General features: G+C 45.2%; 1 protein-coding gene across 1 annotated transcript in view; it reads left to right on the forward strand.

The window, feature by feature from the left end:
• Window positions 1-21,219, forward strand: part of STARD13 (StAR related lipid transfer domain containing 13) — a 210,189-nt gene that overhangs the window by 174,207 nt on the left and 14,763 nt on the right. The window contains 4 exon segments of the mRNA XM_032496319.1: window positions 607-670; window positions 10,422-11,824; window positions 12,914-13,087; window positions 14,253-14,412. Of these exon segments, the coding sequence (XP_032352210.1) occupies window positions 607-670; window positions 10,422-11,824; window positions 12,914-13,087; window positions 14,253-14,412 (1,801 nt within the window).

Below are 21,219 nucleotides of genomic sequence, written 5' to 3' on the forward strand. Positions count from 1 at the left end.
CTGAGAAAGGGAGAGCTCTGGTGTCTCTTCCTTCACAGACATTAATCCTATTGGATCAGAGCTCCGCCTTATGACTTCATTTCATCTTAATTACTTCTTACTCCAGATACTGTCATATTGGGGTTTGGGGCTTCAATGTATGAGATTTGGGAGGGCAATTCAGTCCATGGCATCTATAATTCAACACTGTAATGTGAGTAATTTTCCCACTTGTACAGCAGGAGAGGAGGTGGTGGAGTTGATCCAAGTTTGGGGATTAGCAGGAGAGACTGGGTAGAAGGTCACGGTGGCAGATGAATTGAGGGGCTGGGGAAGGTATGGCTAAAATGACGGCCCATGGGTTCCAAAAGCAGGGGAAAGGGAAGCCAGGAAATGGCTGGAAAGGGGCAGGGGTTTCTAGGCCTCACAGAACGTTGCCTGAGGTCTGGAGCCTGGAGAACCGATGGGAACCCTTTACCCATATGCCTTCTGTGAGTGCAGTCTTCTCTCGGGACGTGACTGGTTGTTTCTGCACTTTCAACTTGGCAATGTATGAGAATTATCAAACTGGAAAGAAGATTAAGATTCATTAGTGGTAGCAATCATCACATTTTTCTTTCTTTTTAGACGACTCAATACGTTGAACAAGTGTGCCTCAATGAAACTTGATGTGAACTTCCAAAGGAAAAAGGTAGGTGTCTACACCTTACTAAGGCCGTGGCTACACCAATAAAAGAAGCTTGCATTCACAGATGAAAAACAAAGCAAAGTTCTGAAATGCCTGACCATCTATGTTTGTTCTCCAAATGCCCCATCTTGTCAGAACCATCGTAAGTAAGCCCGTTATAAACCTAGGCTGACGTCTGCTTGTCTCACTGTTTCATTTTGCTTTAGTTTTTATCAGAGCGTTCACATGAAGATAAAAAAGTGCCTTAGCTGTTTGTGGTAATCCTTCAGGGGGTTCTTAGTTGTCAGTATCCACTCCATGTCAGACTCAAATTCTCCACCGTGATTCGCAGAGTAAGAGAACACAGCAAAGAATCCTCGGGGCCAGGCCAGGTGTCTTCTGCTTCGTTTTTTCCTGTGTGTTTTATCTCAAGGGCAGCTCAGGATGCGTTCATGCTCAGGCAGGGTCCTTTCATCGTGGTGGAGGGGCGGAGGGTGAGGGTAAGGACAGATTCGCAAGCTGTCCCTTCTCCCACCATCCTCCCCCCAGAACTGTCCTCTAGTCATGGGGCATGTTCTTCAGTTTTATGAGCCACCTGCTCCCTCCCTCTCCTAGCATGTGCTCTTCTCTCCGTGGAGACTGGAGACTTCAGGTTTGAAATAAAGCCGTACTTCACCGAGCACTTACTGTTTCCCGGGAGCTGGGTTATGGCATTTAATCCCTTGCGGCAGGGTTCCTCTGTTTTCTAGAGAAGGAAAGTAAAACCTGGACAGGTTAAGTCCCCGCTCATGATCTTCCAGCCAGTGGAGGCGCGTGCTTTCAACCTCAGGTGTGTCTGACTCCAAAGCCGAGGCCCCTGACCACTGCGCTGAGGACCTCTCTTTCTCGCTGAACTGATCCTTTTAGGAAACTCAGAATTAAGAGCGTTTACTGCTTTTTTCATTTCACATCTCCAATAGGTAACAAGTCAAGCTTCAATATATTTTGAAAAGCAGAGAAAACATCTCTCAGTCAAAAGAAAGTGTTCCTTATTCTGGTCTACACAGAGAAGTCATTACAGCCCATGGATTTTAAGTCTCTCCTGGGTAACCTAATCTTTAAAAATAACTTTAACCTGAATTTCTGCTCTGAAATAGCACTTCAAAAAAAGTGCAAATGAATTTTGGTTGACCTCACCTTCAAAACAATTTGGGGTTTGAGCTAGGAACCAAAGATTTAAGCTAGGGAAGTAAAGCGGTGAAAAACAATACCCAGAGACATATTAAAACATGAGCAATTTGTCCAGGCTGAAGATAAATTAAAAATGTGGGAATAAACGTCCCAACAGCTGTCTGGCTGAACAGCCCCCTGGAGAGGCATACATACTATTTGAAGCAGGAGGGTCAGCTGTTGTTTTGGTTGTAACACATGGTTCTTATTAAACCCAGCACAGCCACGCCAGTGTGGCTGGTCTACACAGCACAGTTTTCAACCAAGTGGTATTGTTGGATTCTTGCCTCATGACCAGCTTTTCAGAACCCATGCAGTGAGATGGGCTTGAGTAACACTTGTTAGGCTCTCTGCGTTACCTTCCCAGAAGCACCTCTGTGAACTGCTCACTTCAGGTATTCTCATGTTCTTAATTTACTCTGTATGCTGGAGAGAGGCACACACCCTCACAGCCCCCTGCTAGCTCTAGGCCCTACAGATGTGTGCCCTTGAATAAAATGTGGCTTTTCACATTGTAATCCGGGGACCCGTGGCCTGAATTTTGAAATTAATAAATCCAGTGGGTGATCTCCACCCACTTGTGACCCAGCCCCTCTGGGGCTGTGGTCTAAGCCCTTATGCGGGAGACCCTGGTAGTGGCATGTGTTCCCTGCCCCTTCCACAAGTCATAGGCTCGTCTTTTTTTTTTTACTGCAGAAAAATACAAAAAATAAATACAGGCTGGAACTAAGCCAAATGATCACAAATAGAAAGTGAAACTTGAGAACCAAGCACCACAGGAAGCTTCAAGCAACTTTGGAATTCGCTTGTTTGGAAAGGGGAAAAAAAAAAAAGACAGTAGCATTTCCTCTGGGTATGTCCCCATTTTAATCAACCCAAGAGATAGAAATATAATGCTCATCTCTAATCCTCAGGGGCCCAGACATGTTTAATTCTGCAGAATGTCATCCCCAGATGGCTTAACCTTCCACGGCCACAGTCATTCTTCTCCCTTCAGGGCCACTGGGCCTCTGAAGGGCTGTGTGTGCCCACTTAGCACTCTGTGGTATGGCTGGCACACTCTCCCAGTTCCTGCTCTCTGCCAGGCACTCTTCCTTCTCCAACACTAACCCCGTCACAGATGCAGAAATCACAGGGAAGCTCAGTAACTTGCCCAAAGCCAAGCAGAAACAGCAGAGGCGGGATCTGAACCCAGCTATTCTGTCCACAAACTGCCCCCCCCCAACCCCCCGCCGACCTTTCAGAGGTATTCAGACATATATTGGCGTGAGCTTCTGGCCCTTGGCCTAAGACCTGGAAGGGTTTCCTCACCAATACATACAATTACGTAGTTTATTGTTGTTTTTAGGAAAGGGAATGTTTCTTGCCAGCCCTACTCAAGTCCACAATTTATTTAATGTCATCATGGAAATTTATCTCTGGATCTCTTGTAGTGAATGAGTCATGAATCTCATTGCTTGGCTTTGAATTTGGTTCTCCTTTGATTTTTTTTTTTTTTAACTCTGTAGGGTTTGGTGGGTTGACCTAAGCCAGAAAAGAAAAAGTCCACAAATAGATGAGGATGGTGAATTTGGCCTCATTCATACTTAGTTAGGTGTGCATTTTTGTTGTCCATCAAATGCCACTTATAAAGCACCAGGAGAAACAAAATCACACCTGCCTCCCACAAGGTAGTGCCTTACCATTGTGCAGAAGAGAAAAGTGGTCCTTTAAAGATTTGAGATTATGTTCCCTGTGAGAGTCGGGTGGACAGGAGTGTCCTCAGTCATGGCCCCCAGCTCACTGGAAGACTTACTAAACCCCCGCCAGGAGGCATTTCTAGGAAGCCTGAGATCAGCAGGTGCGCCTCTGGCTTCCGCCTCCCCCCCTGCAGCGCTGCAAGTGGCATGTCCCTTCCAAGCCTGTGAACCGGAGGGCTCGGCCACTCCGTCCAGGTCACGTTAATGGAAGATACGCTAAATTTCCATCCAACTATGGGTTAGCCTCCTCTTACAGCTGGAAGAAAGAGCGGCTTCAAAAAGAAAGTTCTGGTTAAAGTTATAGTTTTAATAAAGCTCTCTGAAATCATGACCAAAGGTGGAAAACAACACAGAAACCATGACTAATCACCGGCTTGCAGCCGGCACCTCCTGGCCCAGATGCCAGATGCCCAGGGCATGTCAAAGGAGCTGCAGCTGTCGTCCAGGGGCCGGGCTCCACCTCCCCCTCCCCCTCCCCCTCCCCCTCCACTGCACAGCCTTTCCCAACCCCAGTGTCCCACCAAACAAGACACGTCCTGGCAGCCCCAAATAGCAGAGTCAAGGGAGAGAAGTTACATTTTGTTCTGTCATTCACTTGGCTGGAGAGTATTAAAACTGTCTTAAATTGAAGACTGATGCACAGTGAATGTCCTAGAACAACAGGATCTTTGAGTTAGACGAGACCTTCAGTCATCTTTTCCAGCCTCTCGTCCACTTCAGGATGTACTTTTACAGCAACTCTCACAATTCACTCAGCCTCTGTCTATAAACATCTAGACATGATGAGTTCACTGTGTTGCAAGGCAATATACTTTTTCCTAATTACTAGAAGTCTTCCACATGATAAACTAAATGCTGACTTGATGTAAACTTGCCCATCTTTTCTCCAAAGAAGCAAAGAATATGGATTTCTCCTTTCTTTAGACTGGGGGTCAGCAAATTACTGTTCCTGTTTTTGTAAAAAAAAAAAAAAAAAAGTTGTATTAGAACAAAGCCACACTTATTCTTTTGGCTACAAAGGCAGGGTTGAGAAGTTGTAACAGACTGTATGGTCTGTAACTCTAAAAGATTTACCATCTGACCCTTTACAAAATGCTTCCTGACTTCTGCTCAACCTCAAACAAAGTTTCTCAAACTATGATGAATGACTGATTTTTTTTTAATTTCCAGTCTGCCACTGATCAAGATATTTTTGTAAAATTCACTACAATGATTAGAAATATGAAATGATAAAAGGTTATAGAAAATACAAACCTAAATGTTTTATTAAACTCTACAGATACAAAATTGCATTCCAATAAATATAATTGGAACAAATATAACAGGAAATAGAAAAGTATTACAAAAATGTTCTTTTTTTATAAAAAGTGTACATTTAGGCAATTAATACGAAGAATCACAATTGCACTTTAAACTCTTTTGTTGTTCAGCTGTCAGAACTAAACCAAAAGTTTAGTTTGAAATAGCAATTCCTCATATTAAATGTCTTTATGAACGCTTCAAACACTATGACTGAGTATTCATGACGGAGTTTTTTTGTTTGTTATCTAATTTAGGTTAGATTGACAACACTACTCACAGGGGAAAATGTGCATCTGAAATGTTTCTTTGTTTTAATACTAGTCATAAAGAAACTAGTCTCACGGAATTTGTTGACTGGAATCAAAGAAGAATTTTTTAAAGTAATTTTTTAAAGTTTTGGCTAATCTTTTTTACCTTTTATTCAAAATGAAGTCATGCTTTAGTTTCAAAATTCATCTTCAATCCTTCATCACTAGCCGATTCCTACAATTTTCTTTCTGTAAAACACTTTCTGTAAAATTCCTACAATTTTCTTTCCTGTACATTGTACACTTTGGATTATGTTGGGTAAACTAATCTCGAAATGTCATACTTTGTAACTTGGACCTACTACACCCAACTCCTAAGCTGATCTCAACCCTATTCAGTAAGACAAGTCCACTGATCAGGAACTTGATAGCGCAGCCTTGCCAAATGATGACAGTTTTAATGCTTCCTCTCAATGTCTGAACTTATCTCACTGAAGACTGGTAAGTTTGGGGACTGGCAGCCCCTTGACCGCACTTCTAGTAGCACTGCTTAGAGTTTCTTATTTCTATACGAAATTATTAGTTCTTTCATTTATCCTTCATAGGGGGTTGTGGTGTTTAGATCCTTGGCCATCTTGATTATTTTTCTCTAGAAATACATCCCGTTCAATGTGCTCCTTAAAATGCAGCCCGTTACTCTTGATATACGTGACCCATGCAGAACATGGTGGGGCTGAGATCCAGGCTTCTGGTCAGGCATCCCAAGGTGGCTGTCTTAGTTTGGCAGCCACATTACCCAGTTAAGTCATATTAATCTTAAATCTGCTACCACTCTTAAAGGCTATTAATAGAGATGAAGTCTGTTCCATCCTGCATGTCCTATGATACACTTGTGAAGTTCGGGTCCTTATGTTACTTCATGAAATTTCATCGTATTAACAGGTCATCCTTCAATTTTGTTAGGATCTTCATGCATCTCAATATCACTATTGTCTAACAACAATAATTAGTTTTGTCTTGCACTTTTTAAGATTTATCTGGCATTTTCACATGTAATTTCATCTGCTTGTGATACACACCGTGCCAGATGTTTGTTGTTATCACTTCCATTTTACAGCTGAGAGAATAAAATCTCAAAATCTCAAATGTTAAAATCTTGCTCAAGATCCCTTCGTGAATAACCTCATGCCATCTTCACATTTGAATTCTTCACATATGAATTCTTCTGACTCATTCAGGTTGTTCCTAAAACAGACATCACCTGAAGGCATCTCCCAGAGACCTCTCCCTCTGTTGCCTTCAGTCTTTTGATCACACTCTGATGGAGTTACTCAACTAGCTACTAACAAAATGCCCCATAGCCTCCAGCGTTGCCGTCTTGACCACAGCAGTATCGTGAGAGCCTTTTGTCAGTTCCTGGCTAAAATCCAGACACTCCCTGTCCAGAGTATTTCCATGGGTTACCAAGCCATGGAGATAGGAGAATAATATTAGTTTGGTGTGTCCTTTTCTCATAAACACATATGACTCCTACAGATTTCCATTTTGCGTTTCTAAATACTCAAAAACTAATTTATTAGCCTCAAAAAAATATCAAACAGATGAAATCTGATAATCTCTTAAACAATCAGTACACCTTCACAATCATGACTGGGGCGTCTGCCATGTGCCCGCTCGTCCCCTGGGTGCTGAGTGTGTACAAACAGTAAAACTCCAGCACAGCCTGCTTTTCGTGCTGTGGATCATGGCCCGTTGGTGGGTTGTCAGATGAATTTGGTGGGTTGCAAACAACATTTTTTTTTAAATGAAATAGATTAAACTAGAATATAAAACATCAGAGGACAAAGGTAATTCTGATAACATGAATTTATTTGTTTGCTTATTTATTTAGCTTTAGTGTAATTTGTATGTGTGCTTTGAGTTGTGACAGAAAACGTATTTTCTAATCAGTAGCTAGTATGTTCCATATACTATTCTAAGTGCTGTATATGGATCACTTTCTTCTTTCCCTCCTAGTCTTATTGAGATATAATTGACAGATAGCACTGTATAAGTTTAAAGTGTACAGCATGATTTGACTTACATACATCATGATTACCCCAATAAGGTTATTGAAAATCCATCATCCCATATAGATATAATGAAGAAATAGGAAAAAAAGTGTTTTTTCTTGTGATGAGAACTCTTAGGATTTATGCGTCTAACATCATTCATACATAACGTATAGCAGTGTTAATTATATTTACCATGTTGTACGTTGCATCCCTAGTACTTATTCATCGTGTAACTGAAAAATGTGTTTCTTATTGTGTGTCACTATCAGTAGTTTCAAAAATCCTGCAGTAGCGGGAAGAACAGACACAGAAGCATGTCAGTACCCTTCGGGACCCTGCGATAACTGTGTGCACAGAGTGCTAAAGGAGATGGGTGTTTTTTTCTTTTGTCTCTGTTTTATTTTTGTTTTTTATTCCTTTGGTTTTTGTTTGTTTGTTTTGGTTCAATCAACCTAAATATTGCAAAATTTCCCTGAACTGTTTGCCTTTTTTTCCAAGAGTTTACCACATTTTCATATGCCTTGGTTGGGTTGTAAATATCTTTTTGCCCAGAGCTAGTATAATAAACTCTTAGAGCCTAGCAGACAGGGGCGGGCTTTCCATCCCCAGACCGCAGTGCCCAGGTTGGCATCTTTTCTAAACCAACATAAAGAAGTCCTTATCCCCCTAGTATGTGGTTTGCTAGGATCAGTAACCAAGTTTGGGCTCGCTTTAGAGAGCTCATTGGAGCCAACACTAAATATTGTAGTTTCTATTTTAAAATATCTATATTTTCTTTAAAAACATATCCTTTTGCCTTCTCAGAAACTATTTGCTAAAAGGCTTTTTCAGAATGCTTACTTAATATCAACTTCTCCTCACCAGCTTCCTGAAATGCGACGTGTCACCGTACCTGATATTTAAATGGCACAGATGTCAGGGTTTATTGTCTCAATCACAGGGGAAGAACAAGTAGCAGATGCTACAAAGAAAGTATATTTTTGAATTGTCATCCTAGAGTCTTGCTTTTTTCCATTTGCTCAACTTTCAAACTCTTTCACTAAAGTTTTCTACCACTCTTTAAAAACTTGAAGCCGATTTCCCACTGTGCTCCCAGAGCTGTGGAAGTCTCCGTGAGTGCAATGGTTTTCTACTTTCTTCCACCTGCTACTTGAAAGTTCGAATTTATCACTTATAAGGTCCAACTCACGTGAATCTAGATTTTCAAGGAAGAAGCAAGAATGGGAAGATCCCACATTTATTGACTGAGCATCTGTTTGTTTTTTTTTTTTTTCCCTTAAAAACAATATTTTGCAAAGTTCAGAGAAGTTAAGGTGGATGCCAGATGTGTAAAAGGATAGATCAGCAGTACAGGCGGTGCACGAGCGACTGAACGAACACTGGAACATTACAAACAAACAGATGCTCCTCAGTGAGCGATGAGGAAATGCATTACTTCATTTAATCCCCTCAGCAAACCTAAGTGGCAGGGCCTATTTTTGGTCCCTTTTTATAAATGATAGAAACTTACTTTGGACAGATAAGCAACTTGCATTCAGTCACCTAAGTCTAACTGGTACCACTAGCACTTGGAACCAGGTCTTAAAACCAGATGCCAAAGTAAAATAAAATCAAGTTAAATTAATTGAATTAACAACAACAAAATATTGAGCGTTACTGTGTGCTTGGCATTGGGGAGAATATAAATATGAATAAAACTGCAGAGACACAGGCCCTGTTCTTGATGAGCTTACTTACAACAGTTGAGAGTGGGTGCTTGTGAATGAGTTTAAGTTAGCATTATAATAAGTGCTACAATAAAGAGCTAAACCAGATGTTGTAGGAGCTCAGGGGGAAGTACAGTCTTCGTCTGGGGGCCGTCAGGAAAGGCTTCCAAAGAGGCACATGAGCTGAGTACCCCAGAATGGTCAGGGACCAGGGAAGGACGGTCTCAGCAGTGGGGACCATGAATACCCTTTAGGCTCTTAATCCTGTGACAGAGCTTGATGTTGGGGCACAGTTGACAGGGAACAGAATGCAGGCAAATTAGGAGGAACAGCTGAAATAAGAAAAGTACATTGCAATCGGGTTGAAGGAGCTTTGAACGCCATACTAAAGACTTAGGGAGGCTAAGAGAAACTGAAGGCTTCTAAGCTGGGAAATTCTATGACCGTATTTGGATTACACCGTGGAAAGCTGTTTAGATGGGGAAGGTGCTGGAGACAAGATTCTGGCCAGGGTTTTACTGTAATAGACCCAGAGAGGTGCCAAGGGCCTGCACTAGGGAATGGGAATGAAGATATGAATGAGCAGATCAGAGAATCATTTCAGAGTTGGGTCTTGGTAATGTGCATGGTGAGGAGGAGGAAGGAGTCGATGATTCAGTTCATCCCAGAAGGAAATTATTTATATGTCAAGGTCTATGCTGGGCTGGAGGGATTTGCAAAGATAAACAAGGCCATCTCTGGCCTCAGGGAACCCAGACTCTCCTCTCTCAGGGGCTACAAATTCAGGCAGAACCCAGACAAGCAAGATAAATGTGTGAGGTGCAGTGTATATGGCAGGGCAAAGCCATGGGGCCACAGCACCCAGACGCGTGTGTCCTGCCGAAGGCACTCCAGAATTGATTAAAAACAAGACGGCTGGCCCCGCAGCTCAGGCTGGACTGGACTCTCCTCCACTAGAACAGCTCCCAAGTTTCTACTTCCAGGAATTCAGAGATAATTTTGCTGTTAATGTATACAGGGAACATATGATAAGCATCAAGTTTGGGAGACCAAGAAGTGTGAGCTTCGAGGTATACTGACTCCGAGGTTCCGAAGAGAGGAGCTGGAGTATATGGTCCCTGGGCTCCGTGAAAAGGTTTCAGGAAAGAAGTGCCTTTTATGGCAGGATTAAGTTTCTGTGTGAAAAGGGAAACTGCAGGTGTCTTATATTTAGCCTGATAGTCAGATGGTAATTACATCCTCTTTGTAATCAGTCAGGGAAGCTTCTTAGAGAGGAAGGAAGGAAAACTAAAGGGAGAGAGCTTGGCAGGTTGAGAAGGGATCCTCCAGCCAGTAGGAAGGAAGAGGGTGCGCAGGACAGTCAGAGGGTGGAGGGACCCTGCAAAGGTGCCCAGGGAGGAGAAAGGAAAAAGGGAGGAGAGAGGAAAAGGAGGCGAGGGTCCCGTGCCCATGCTGACCTCGATCGCAGTCGCCATCCCAGCCACCTCTAAGCGCGCCTTCTCCCTGATGTCTTACAGGGTGACGACTCCGATGAGGAAGACCTCTGCCTCAGCAACAAATGGACTTTCCAAAGAACCAGCCGCCGGTGGTCTCGCGTGGACGACCTCCACGCGCTCTTTCCCGGAGGGGACAGAAACGGGTCGTCGGGAGACATTAGGATGAGAAACACGACCAGCAGTGAAAGCGTCCTCACCGACCTGAGCGAGCCCGAGGTCTGCTCCATTCACAGCGAAAGCAGCGGAGGCAGCGACGGCCGTGGCCAGCCGGGCGGCCAGGGCGCCGGCCGGGAGGGGTTCGACTGCCCCGGGCGGCCCTGCGCCGACGGCCCGGCCATGCTGGATGCGGCGCTGGGCGGCGGCAGCCTCCTGCAGTCCCCCAGAGACCTTCTCCACTACCCTCTCCACCCAAAGAATGAGAAGCCCGCCAGGACCAGAGCCAAATCATTTCTGAAGCGCATGGAAACGCTGCGAGGGAAAGGAGCGCAGGGAAGGCATAAGGGGTCGGGGCGGACCGGGGGCCTGGTGATCAGCGGGCCGGTGCTGCAGCAGGAGCCCGAGTCCTTCAAGGCCATGCAGTGCGTCCAAATCCCAAATGGCCATCTCCAGAGCTCGTCCCCCGACGCCAGCAAAAAAGGGCTCTCGGGCTCCAGCAAATGGAGTGGGGAGAGCAGCCCGTCGGAAAACAGCAGTAGTGGGGTGAGCACGCCTGGCCTGAAGGAACGGAGGTGCCAGGAGGCCCACAAGCGCGGGGGCATGTACTTAGAAGACCTGGACGTGCTGGCGGGGACAGCACTGCGGGACGCAGGTGACCAAAACCACCACGCACAGGAGTTTCATTCCCAAGAGAACTTGGTGGTGCATATTCCCAAGGATCACAAGCCAGGAACGTTCCCCAAGGCGCTCTCTATCGAAAGCCTCTCGCCAATGGACAATAGCAGTGAGGTTAACTGGAGGACTGGGAGCATCTCCCTGGGCAGACAGCCGGGCCCAGGGGCCAGGGAGCCCAGGCTCATGGCGTCCTGCCACAGAGCCAGTCGAGTTAGCATCTACGACAACGTCCCTGGCTCCCACCTGTACGCCAGCACCGGAGACCTTTTGGACTTGGAGAAGGACGATCTCTTCCCTCACTTGGATGACATTCTGCATCATGTCAACGGGCTCCAGGAGGTAGTGGATGACTGGTCAAAAAACGTGTTGCCTGAGCTGCAGACACAAAATGCACTGGCTGGAGAAGCTGGCTTCTGCCCATTCACGTCTCCCAATCAGATTACCTTAGAGTTCGAAGGCAACTCTGTCTCCGAAGGTCGGACGACTCCGAGTGATATGGAAAGAGATGGAGCGTCTCTTAATGAGTCCGAGGCCACCGGGGTCAGAGAAAGGAGGGACTCTGGAGTAGGGGCCTCTCTGACCAGGCCAAACAGGTTGGTGGCATGACTTTGTGAAATGATGTTTAATCCATTTAGTAATAATTATGGTCTGTTTACTTAGCAAACATTTATAGAGCACCTTCTAAATACTTGACACCGTTCTAAGTGATGTACATGGTGGGGAATTATTTGAACACTAGTGTGTCTTTTGTACAGATATTGTGGTGATTGAATCCATGTTAACTCACATTCATTAATTCAATCTTGGCTTTATTCAAAAAAACTTTTCGAATTTCTTACGTGCAGAGCACTGTGCTGGGTGCCGTCAGGCATCACTGACAACCAGGCCTAGTGCCTGTTCACAGATGCTTCCCATGACCTTGCAAAACGTCTCTACCCCAACTTTTAAACTTTATAAAAATTCTATGAGAAACTTCTGAGATCTAAGGTGTATACTTCATAAGTTTACATTGGCTTTAAAATGCCGATTAGAAATACGTAAAAGCAGTTTTACAAAGACCCTTTCAGAAGCACCTGAGACAAACGGCCCTGGAAGGGCCTAACCAGTAGGAACAGTCCCGTCTGCACCGCTGGGTTGTCGCTGAGGCGGTGATGGGGCTCACGGATGTGTCATCACTTCACCAGTGCTTCCTCCATGCCTGCCACCTGCAGGTTCCATCTCAACACCAAGTGAGAGTCGGAGCGTGGAGACAGGATGGCAGTGTGACAGTATTTTACAGTTCCCAAATGTCTGAGGTCTCGCTCACTTTCTCTCTCTCTCTCTCTCTCTCTCTCTCTCTCTCTCTCTCTCTCTCTCTCTCTCTGCCACACACACACACAGTCTCAGCTGCTTTCAACACTTTGGGAACAAATTTCAGAATAAATCAACAAATAAAACTTATTATTTTCACTTTCTTAAGCCTCCTAGTGAAACAGATAATGACTTTTCCCAAATTTATCAGACTTGGGAAAAATAGCTTCTTATGTTGATTCTGTGCATTTGTGTCTTCTGTTCCATGGGCTTTGTGATTTTCTTGGCTCAGAAACTATTTTGATTAGCTCCTTAAAAGTTAGTAACATCCAGTGTTTTCCGATAACGCATCCCCTTTGTGACTGGCTTCTCTGACGGTCTTTCCGGCAAAGGCGACTCCGGTGGAACAGCTTCCAGCTCTCACACCAGCCTCAGGCGTCCACGGCGTCGCCCCACATCAGCAGCCAGACGGCCGGCCAGCTGAACCTGCTCCAGCGCTTCTCGCTGCTCCGCCTCACGGCCATCATGGAGAAGCACTCGCTGCCCAACAAGCACGGCTGGGCCTGGTGCGTAGCCCCGCCCCCGGGAGGGGGCGTCGGTCCCGGGGCTCGGTGCGCGTTGCCAATGCCTCCGTGTTTACTTCCCCATTTCTGAAGAATTCGTTCGTTGCCTTCACTGCCCAATTTCCTGAGACGAATGTCCAGAGTGCTGCCTTACTGCCCGCCCTGGGTGTGCTGGAGCCTGCAGGAAGCTCGCCTTATTTGTAGCTCTCTGTCGGCTTCCAGGGAAAGCAGTCAGGCTCCAAGAAGGGAAAAAGACAAGTAAAGGGTCATTAGCTGTGAACAGAGACCTTAAAAATAAACTTGCCAGTAAGTAATTCTGGCAGTTTGCAAAGAAACCTCTGTTCCTCGTACCTTCTGGCCCAATGCAGAGCTCAACACTGAGAGCATTGCTTCATTCAGAGAGCACTGAATTCCTCACGTACATTCTGCTTTTATTTCATTGGCAAATAAAAACAAGAATATGCACTAAACCTTTGGAATAGGAATTGACAAAAGCATATCTTGCTTGCAACTTGAATGTGAACCTATTTTAGATGATTTGGTGGATTTGGAAAAATATAAAATGTGTCATTAATTACCCTGTGTTATACGTTATGCATACGGAAGAATCAGCAATGCTTTCATAAAAATATTTTAGCAAGTTATAAACTGCATGGTTAAATCAACATGTGCTTGTGTATTAAAATTTCCTTTAAAGGGTAGAGCCAGTTCTAGAAAAGTCAGGACATAGTCAAGGAATGTGTTTTATCTTCTCTCCCCTCCCTTCTCTCCCAACTCCAACCACATTTCTTCTTCTTGATGTATTTTTTCAATTTGTCTTGTTTTTTTCTTGTTGGGGATTTTTAATTGTTCATCACTTGAGAAGTGTGTCCATCACAATTCAATTGGAAAGTCGAACACTTGACTTGAAAACAGGGCCATAAATCCATTCTGCTAACGTGAATCATGCCTTTTAATAGTCAGAGGCCCGGCAGAGGCCCGGGGCGCACGCAGAGGCCCAGGGCACACGCAGCACTTCCGTGTAACAGGATTAATCGAGGGAGAAATGTTGGATTCCCCCGTGCCTGTGGGATATTCCAACAAAAACTCGGCTTCCCTCTTGCTTTCACAGCCTCTCCCCACAGTGTGCTCCACGAGGCGTGCATGACCTGGTTTCTGTGAATTCTAGGGCAGTTCCAAAGTTCATGAAGAGGATGAAAGTTCCCGATTACAGAGACAAGGCTGTCTTTGGCGTTCCTCTCATCGTTCACGTCCAGAGAACGGGGCAGCCCCTGCCGCAGAGTATCCAGCAGGCACTGAGGTACCTCCGCAGCAACTGCCTGGATCAGGTAGGGGCGTAACTCCCAGGCACAGGCGGGGGTGTGTGCAGTGCCAGGCAGAGCCAGATCTGTCGGGGACCAGATAAGACGTGCCTCTCCAAAAATAAAGGGCACTGTGATCTTTGTAGGTCAATATTTAGTTTGTCGAGCTCTGTCAGGATGTTTCCTCATTGGCGACTTGAAGGGTACCCTGGAGTGACTGCAGAAAGTGAATGTTAAAACTTTCTACCTGTGATGGCTAATTTGTGTTCCCCAGAAACTGGGAGTTAAGCTATATACTGTGTTTCCTTTCTAATTATTGTCTCAATGCCACCACTGATTTCACAGCATTCTTTTACCCCTGTTTTATTTATTTTTTAAACTGTCTAGGTCTTTATATCTCCCTTTATTAATTTTTTTTTGAAATAGCACCATGACCGGGAAAACATTCAGCAAAAAGAAATTTATTTAGATCTTTTTTAAGTACGTAAGTATGAAAATAATATCAGCTGAATTAAATTTTCCCTCATCTTGTGGAGTTGATTAAAAAGCTCAAGCTAAACAAAATACTTGGAGATCTTTTTCTGTCTCCAGGACTGTTTGGGGGACCAGCACAATGGTGGGCTGTGACTGGCCCAGAGTACAGCCCATCCTGTAATTAACCAGGCCAAGCCTTTGCTCCCCTGAATTAACACTCATTAGTTTCTCTATTAGACATTCTGTCCCAAATAAAAGCCGTGTTTCCGCTTGATAAATTGCAACCTTGAGTAGCGGGGGTATTTTTAGGCAACTATTCTATAATGGCTTTTGTTCCTCATACTCTTTAAAACCATGTGAAGAATCAATGCCCATCTATGATTATTTGCACTTTTCATTGATTTACCCTTGGCCTTGGGCTCAGTGGACGGGAATGAGCTAAGCTACGTGAACTCATGAGCTGATGCTCAGTCTCTACCCTGTGCTAAGATCACACTTAGAATCAGGATGGTCTCCTGATGAATCAGATACCAGTTTTCAGTGGAGAAGAATAAAAGTAATTTCATTTGATGCTATCGTTGATTGAACTAAATATATTGTTCCCTTTTCCCTTCCCACTCCTGGTTTAGATAATACCCCTACATATATGTTTTCATATTTAGATGTGATGCTGAGGGTAAGAGTGGTTGCTCTTCTGACAGCTTCTTTGCTTGAGAACTGGCCTTGGTGGCCTGCCTATTATATCTCAGAAAGAAGGGCAACAGACCACTTGTCAAAAACTAACAGTGCTCATCTTTGGCAGACGCCCCAACATTAACTGACTTGTGAAAAACATCAGTAGAGCAATCCAATGAATCTGGTTACTTAAGCGTTAGTTTTTTATTTATTTATGTTTTTAATTTTAAAACTTATATCAAAAGCACACATTAATCAAAGGTAGATGATCTATAGGTATTTTACTGAGAAAACTTTTTGGAGAGGTGAGCTCAGTGACTCTTTGGAAATACCCACTCCAGTTAATCTCTTTTGCAAGCCTAAAAGTACTACAACCGTGCCCTTTGACATGGGACCTTGTGGCTCTAATTGTACTTCTCTTGGTTTGTTAGTAGACCCAAGATTGTGTTTTGTGGAGGGTAGCCTTTTATTCAGACGTTTGTCCAAGCTTCTCCGTCTTCGTAAGTGTATATGCGACTCATCTCCCCTCTCAGCTGATTCTCTTAGAGTCTTTGTCTTTGCCTTTTACCAAGCATGGAAAATATTCTGTTCCAAACATTCTAATGAATGGCCAGTTAATGCTTATCAGCACAAGCTCTTGAGAGAAAACAGTGTTTGCTCAGGAATGCCTAGTCAGTGCTGTCCTCCTATGCCATTACTTCCATAATAATTACCTTCCTTGAGTGCCCAGCGTGTTTCAGGGATCATGTAAGTGTTCTGCGTCCATTGCCTCATTTAATCCCATATCCACCCTGGGCAGGGTGAGCCCCCAGGTGGCAGTGGTGGAATGAACACCTGCTGGAAAATCTGTCTCCAGAGTCCAAGTTTTTAATCACCGCCCTCCACTGCCACCCGTTGGAATTGCTTGTCCCAGGTGTATGGGGTGGGTCAGGCCATCTCCAGCACTGAGGGACACTCTGATAAGTGGCCCTAAACAAGTCGCTGATGGGCCCCCTGTCAGGATTTTGTTGATGATGTCCATCATTTTATCATGTAGTGTCTTTTCTGTAAGAATGAAAGGATTTTTTCTCTGGCCCCAGCACCTGAAAGCACTGTTGTTTTTGGATAACTGCTCTGTATCTTATATTCGGTACACCAGACTCATTCAGCTGGATATGTTTTCCTCTCTATTGGCTGCTAGAATTATTGAAGCCAAATGCATGTTCTGTCCGTAGTAAATATATATGATTTTTTGACATGACTTTTATGTAGGAACCTCATTCCTAGTTGCCACTATCCTTTTCTATCTTTATTTTCCTTTTTCTCTGATTTCTCATCTATTAGCTTTAATTTAATTGCATCTTACTGTATTTTATAGATCACTGTAAGTCACCTTGAATTCTTTCTTGAACAAGGTTGGGTATAAATGGGTAGTAATACACTGCTCCACTCACCACGTAGTCTTTATGTGGAAAGGAAACCAATCATGCCCCCTGTGGATTCTGAATAATGTGTATCACCAGCATTACCACTGTTATTGGGTCCAGGCTCCTGTCTGAAGCAAAAGCCATATGAACAGAGAGAAGGCTAGTGGGCACCAAAGCCTCCTCCAGCCCTACTCGCTGGCTTATTCTCAGTCTCCACTTCAGGTCTAGAACTACGTTTTAAATCTGGAAGAACGCCACACTGAAAAACAGTGTGCTGGCTAAGCTTTACAGGAAAGACTCATTTCATGGACATGAATATGGACTTGGGGTTAACAGACACATTCTACTATATATAAGGTAGTAAACAGCAAGGCCCTACTGTACAGCACAGGGAACTATATTCACTATCTTGTAATAACTAACCTATAATGGAAAAGAATGTGAAAAATAATATATATATGTATGTATATGAAACTGAATCACTTTACTGTACACCTGAAACTAACACAACATTGTAAATCAACTGTACTTCAATTTTTAAAAAAAATACTGATTCTAAATGTAACCACAGTGGACAAGGCAACCCTTCTCTTGCCTCTGTCAAAAGAAAGACTCTGTAAGATGTCCAAGGGGCTTGAGGCACTGCACACCCGCAGGGCCTCCACCTTGTAGCCCCACCCCTTCATCAGCACAGAGTGTGGGGAGCATGCAGGGGCCCCCTCTCTGGTCTCTGCAAAGAAGGAAGGCAGTAACAGAAAGGAACAAGGGAAAACTAGAAAAACGTACTAAGAATTGAAGAAAGTCAGGCTCACGAGGAAGACTGTCCTAGAGATTTAAGAGTGAACTTCAGCAAATAAAAGCTAATGAATCAGAAAAGAAAGAGGGACATGAATAACACAGAAGGAGCGGACACACACCAGACGAGTGTTCTTCCTTTGCCAACAGCACCACCTTTGAACTGAGGACTCAGGTCTGCACAGGATCTTGAGCTCTCAGCCCCAGGGTCACGTAAGACCAGGGGTCTCAGAATACCCCACGTCTAAACCACTTTGACTGGCTTCTCTGCTGCCTCCCTTCACGTGGTGCCCTCGAACCCCCACCCAAGACTGTCCCAAGGCTCAGCCCCCATCCCAGGGAGGGAGGCTTCCTGCGATGAGTCCAGCCCCTTTCCCCCGTGCTGAGTGTTCTTCTCAAACGCCAGCATTGAGCACAGACAGCTGAAGACAGCCCTACCTTGCCCTGAAACAGGGCCACCGTTTCACCTCCTACACCCCCAAGTGCAGAACGGCTTGTACACGATGAAACACAGTGTGTCCGTTTTCGCCCTGGCAGCCGGCTGTGGCTGAAATAAAGGCATTCAGCCTTCAATTATGAACGTTTGCATTCAGACACAGCAGTGTGTGAGAGGAGCCGGGCTTTGCTGGCTGCGCTTTTATTTCTGCCCTAAATCAGCTGCACGGAAGGATAGGTTATTCCCAGCTCCTGGTGAATATGAAGTCACTGCCGTGCGAGGCTAAACCTGCAAGGCTCCAAATAAGAACCTGCCACATACTGTTCTAGGGACCTTCCTCCGGAAGAAAACCAACCTTTCTTCATTAGCAGAGCGCATTTATTTCTAAAGAGGAAATGCAAGCCCTGATACACGTCATTAAGTGCTGAAAGGATTCGCATCGACAGGATGCCGAGGAGATTTAATATTATTTAGATGAAATTTGAATTCTAATGCAGCTCTCATGCCCAGCCTCTCCTTCTAATGCTGCAGTAAGTTTTAAAAGCCCAATTATGCTGGGAAGACACTTCATACTCAATACAAGTGTCCTCAAGCCACTGCCTGTTCCATCTCTTTCCCCGCTGCCGACCTGGGATAAGATGAGTGATGCTCCGGGGCCCATCTTTTTAAATTATACCTAAGTCCTTGCTTTTTGAAAGCTGGGTTTTTGGGTGGAAGACAAAGAAGAAAGGAAAGCTAGTCCAAAGGGACACTCATCCCTCATCCTTTTACCTTTCTAATGAGAGATTCTGTGCCAGAGGGTGTTGGCGCCACTGTCACAAGTACCCGAGCAGGCCCTGCTGGGTCATTTGTGGGGCCTCGTGCAAAATGAGATCTCGTGTATATAGATTATTGAGGCTTTCCAAACGTTACGCGCAGAGCATTAAGCCAAGTGTGGGGCCCCGTGTGGCAGCCCAGGTCACCCGCCCACCACTGACAGACGCGGAAGCAGATGAAAGCCGTTTCTCACATCCTTTGACTTCCTCACAATGAAACTGAAGGTTCTGGGGCTGCCTCCCACCGGCTGCAATGACAACAGTGCCCTTAAAAGAAATGGACTTTAAAATGGTTTCTTCAGTCCTCCACCTTTTACTTAGGGGAAAAAAAATTAGCTAAAAATGCAGATTTTATCACTGCTTTGAAAGCTTTTTGAAGCAAACATGCTGAATGGCAATCACGTGTGCCCCCACTTGGTTGTTCTGGGGGGGTGGGTAGGATCAGCTCTTCTCTCTGGACCCAGGACCTCTCCTTCATTAGAAGAAGCGTCTACTTACTATGTCCAAGGAGCTTTCCCCTGCAAGGAACAGAGGCCCCTTCCCCAAACGGCTTAAGCACTCAGAAATTCCTGTGCTCACATAACAAGAAGGCAGGAAGTAGCGTGGTTCCAGGGTTAGTCCTTATATCAGTTCGGTGACATTTTTGAAGACTGGGGTTCTCACCACCTCTCCCTTCTGCCATCCTCAGCTCCTGGATCTGGAATCTGATTTCAGACCACCTTTTATTAGTCTGAGGGAAAAATTTCCTTTGGCTCTGCCAACAAAAATCCACAGAACCCACAGATATTTCCCACGTCCCTTGGAAGATAAGGGTGGGATGGGAAGGTTATTGTCAGAATCCGAGGCAGAACAAATAAATACCTGACAACCCTCTGGACGTCCTGTGAGATCTAAGTTAGAACAAGCAGCTCGGAGCCTGCAGCTGGAGAGCTCCAGACATGTGTAAAATAATTAAAATAACAATATTTGCTGAAACTAGAAAGAAACTTGGAAAGAGAACAGTGCAAAGAAAACGTCGCTGGGATGTGTGTGCCTGCACATCACTGTGAGTCCAGAATTAAAGCCAGTAAGACACAGCTGACAAGAGAGGGATCTGGTTCTGCGATGTGCACAAAAGCACCGTCTGCTTTGTTCTTACAGAACCCGATCAATAGTTCTCCGCCGGTAACAAAAGTAATTGCAGGGATTCTCAAATGGAATAATACCAGCTCACACGAGGGTAACTGTGTGTGAGTCACACTGAGGAGCTCACCTCTGGGGCACTTGGCTCCTGAGAACGCCCGTGCAGCCCAGCGCTGTGTCAGGGTCCACCCAGCCTCAGTCGCACTGCGATAATCGCTCATTGGACATCTTGGATTTTCCCTTTGACAGCACATGCTTCCTCCTCATGCCTTTTGATGAAATTTAGAGTAGTTGCCAGGAGAGAAATGTTCTTTAGATTCTTCTTGGCAACGTTCTGCATTTTCTAGACATTCCAAACTTTAAGAATAAAAAAGCAGTTAATGTTTTAAGTGACACTGCGCGCAAATACCCTGCTCTGTGGAATTAGGGTGGTAAGCCTTGGAATGCAAAGAAGTATTGTTAAGGATCCTGTCTGTACTGCCACAGAAAGTAGCAGTGCGTGATTGCCCCTGCGATCCACAGCTGACGCATACAAAACCCTAGCATTCTCTAATTGCTTGGAATTCTTCCCTTGCTGTTACCTGCAATTTAAAAGAATTCAGGCTGCTCTCTGTTTATAGCAACAACCGAGAGAGCTCTCCTCGGGCACCTGAACTTGGGCCGGGAACAGCTGGGCACACGGGGCAGGCAGGGGGCGTGTGTCCAGGTGTCAGGAGGAGGAGCGGCGCCGGCTCCAGAGGGCGCTGCCCCCCTCTGACCACTGCGGCTGCGCCACCGTGCTGCGTGGAAGGGGGCCAAGCAGTGCGCCCCCTCGGAATGGAAGAGTGGAGGCTGAGCGCTGAAGGACCGAGTTTTGAGCAACTCGACGTCCCGCAGGCATTTAAAAATAGCAGACGTACTAATTCACTCTAAGCCTGGGCTCCCAGAGAAGCTCGGTTCGTTTCGGATGGTGGCAGGTCCACAGTGGGGCGAGCCCACAGCAGGACCCGGAAACCACTGCGGGAACCTCCCTCCTCTAGGGCGCTGCTCCCCCTTGATTGTGCCTTCCCGGGGGCAATTCCCACGGCGCCTCGTTGCTGCATTTATCTGTCAAGTAGAGGCAGAGCCTAAG

Source organism: Camelus ferus, chromosome 14 (assembly GCF_009834535.1).
Source record: "Camelus ferus isolate YT-003-E chromosome 14, BCGSAC_Cfer_1.0, whole genome shotgun sequence".
Taxonomy (NCBI): Eukaryota; Metazoa; Chordata; class Mammalia; order Artiodactyla; family Camelidae; genus Camelus; species Camelus ferus.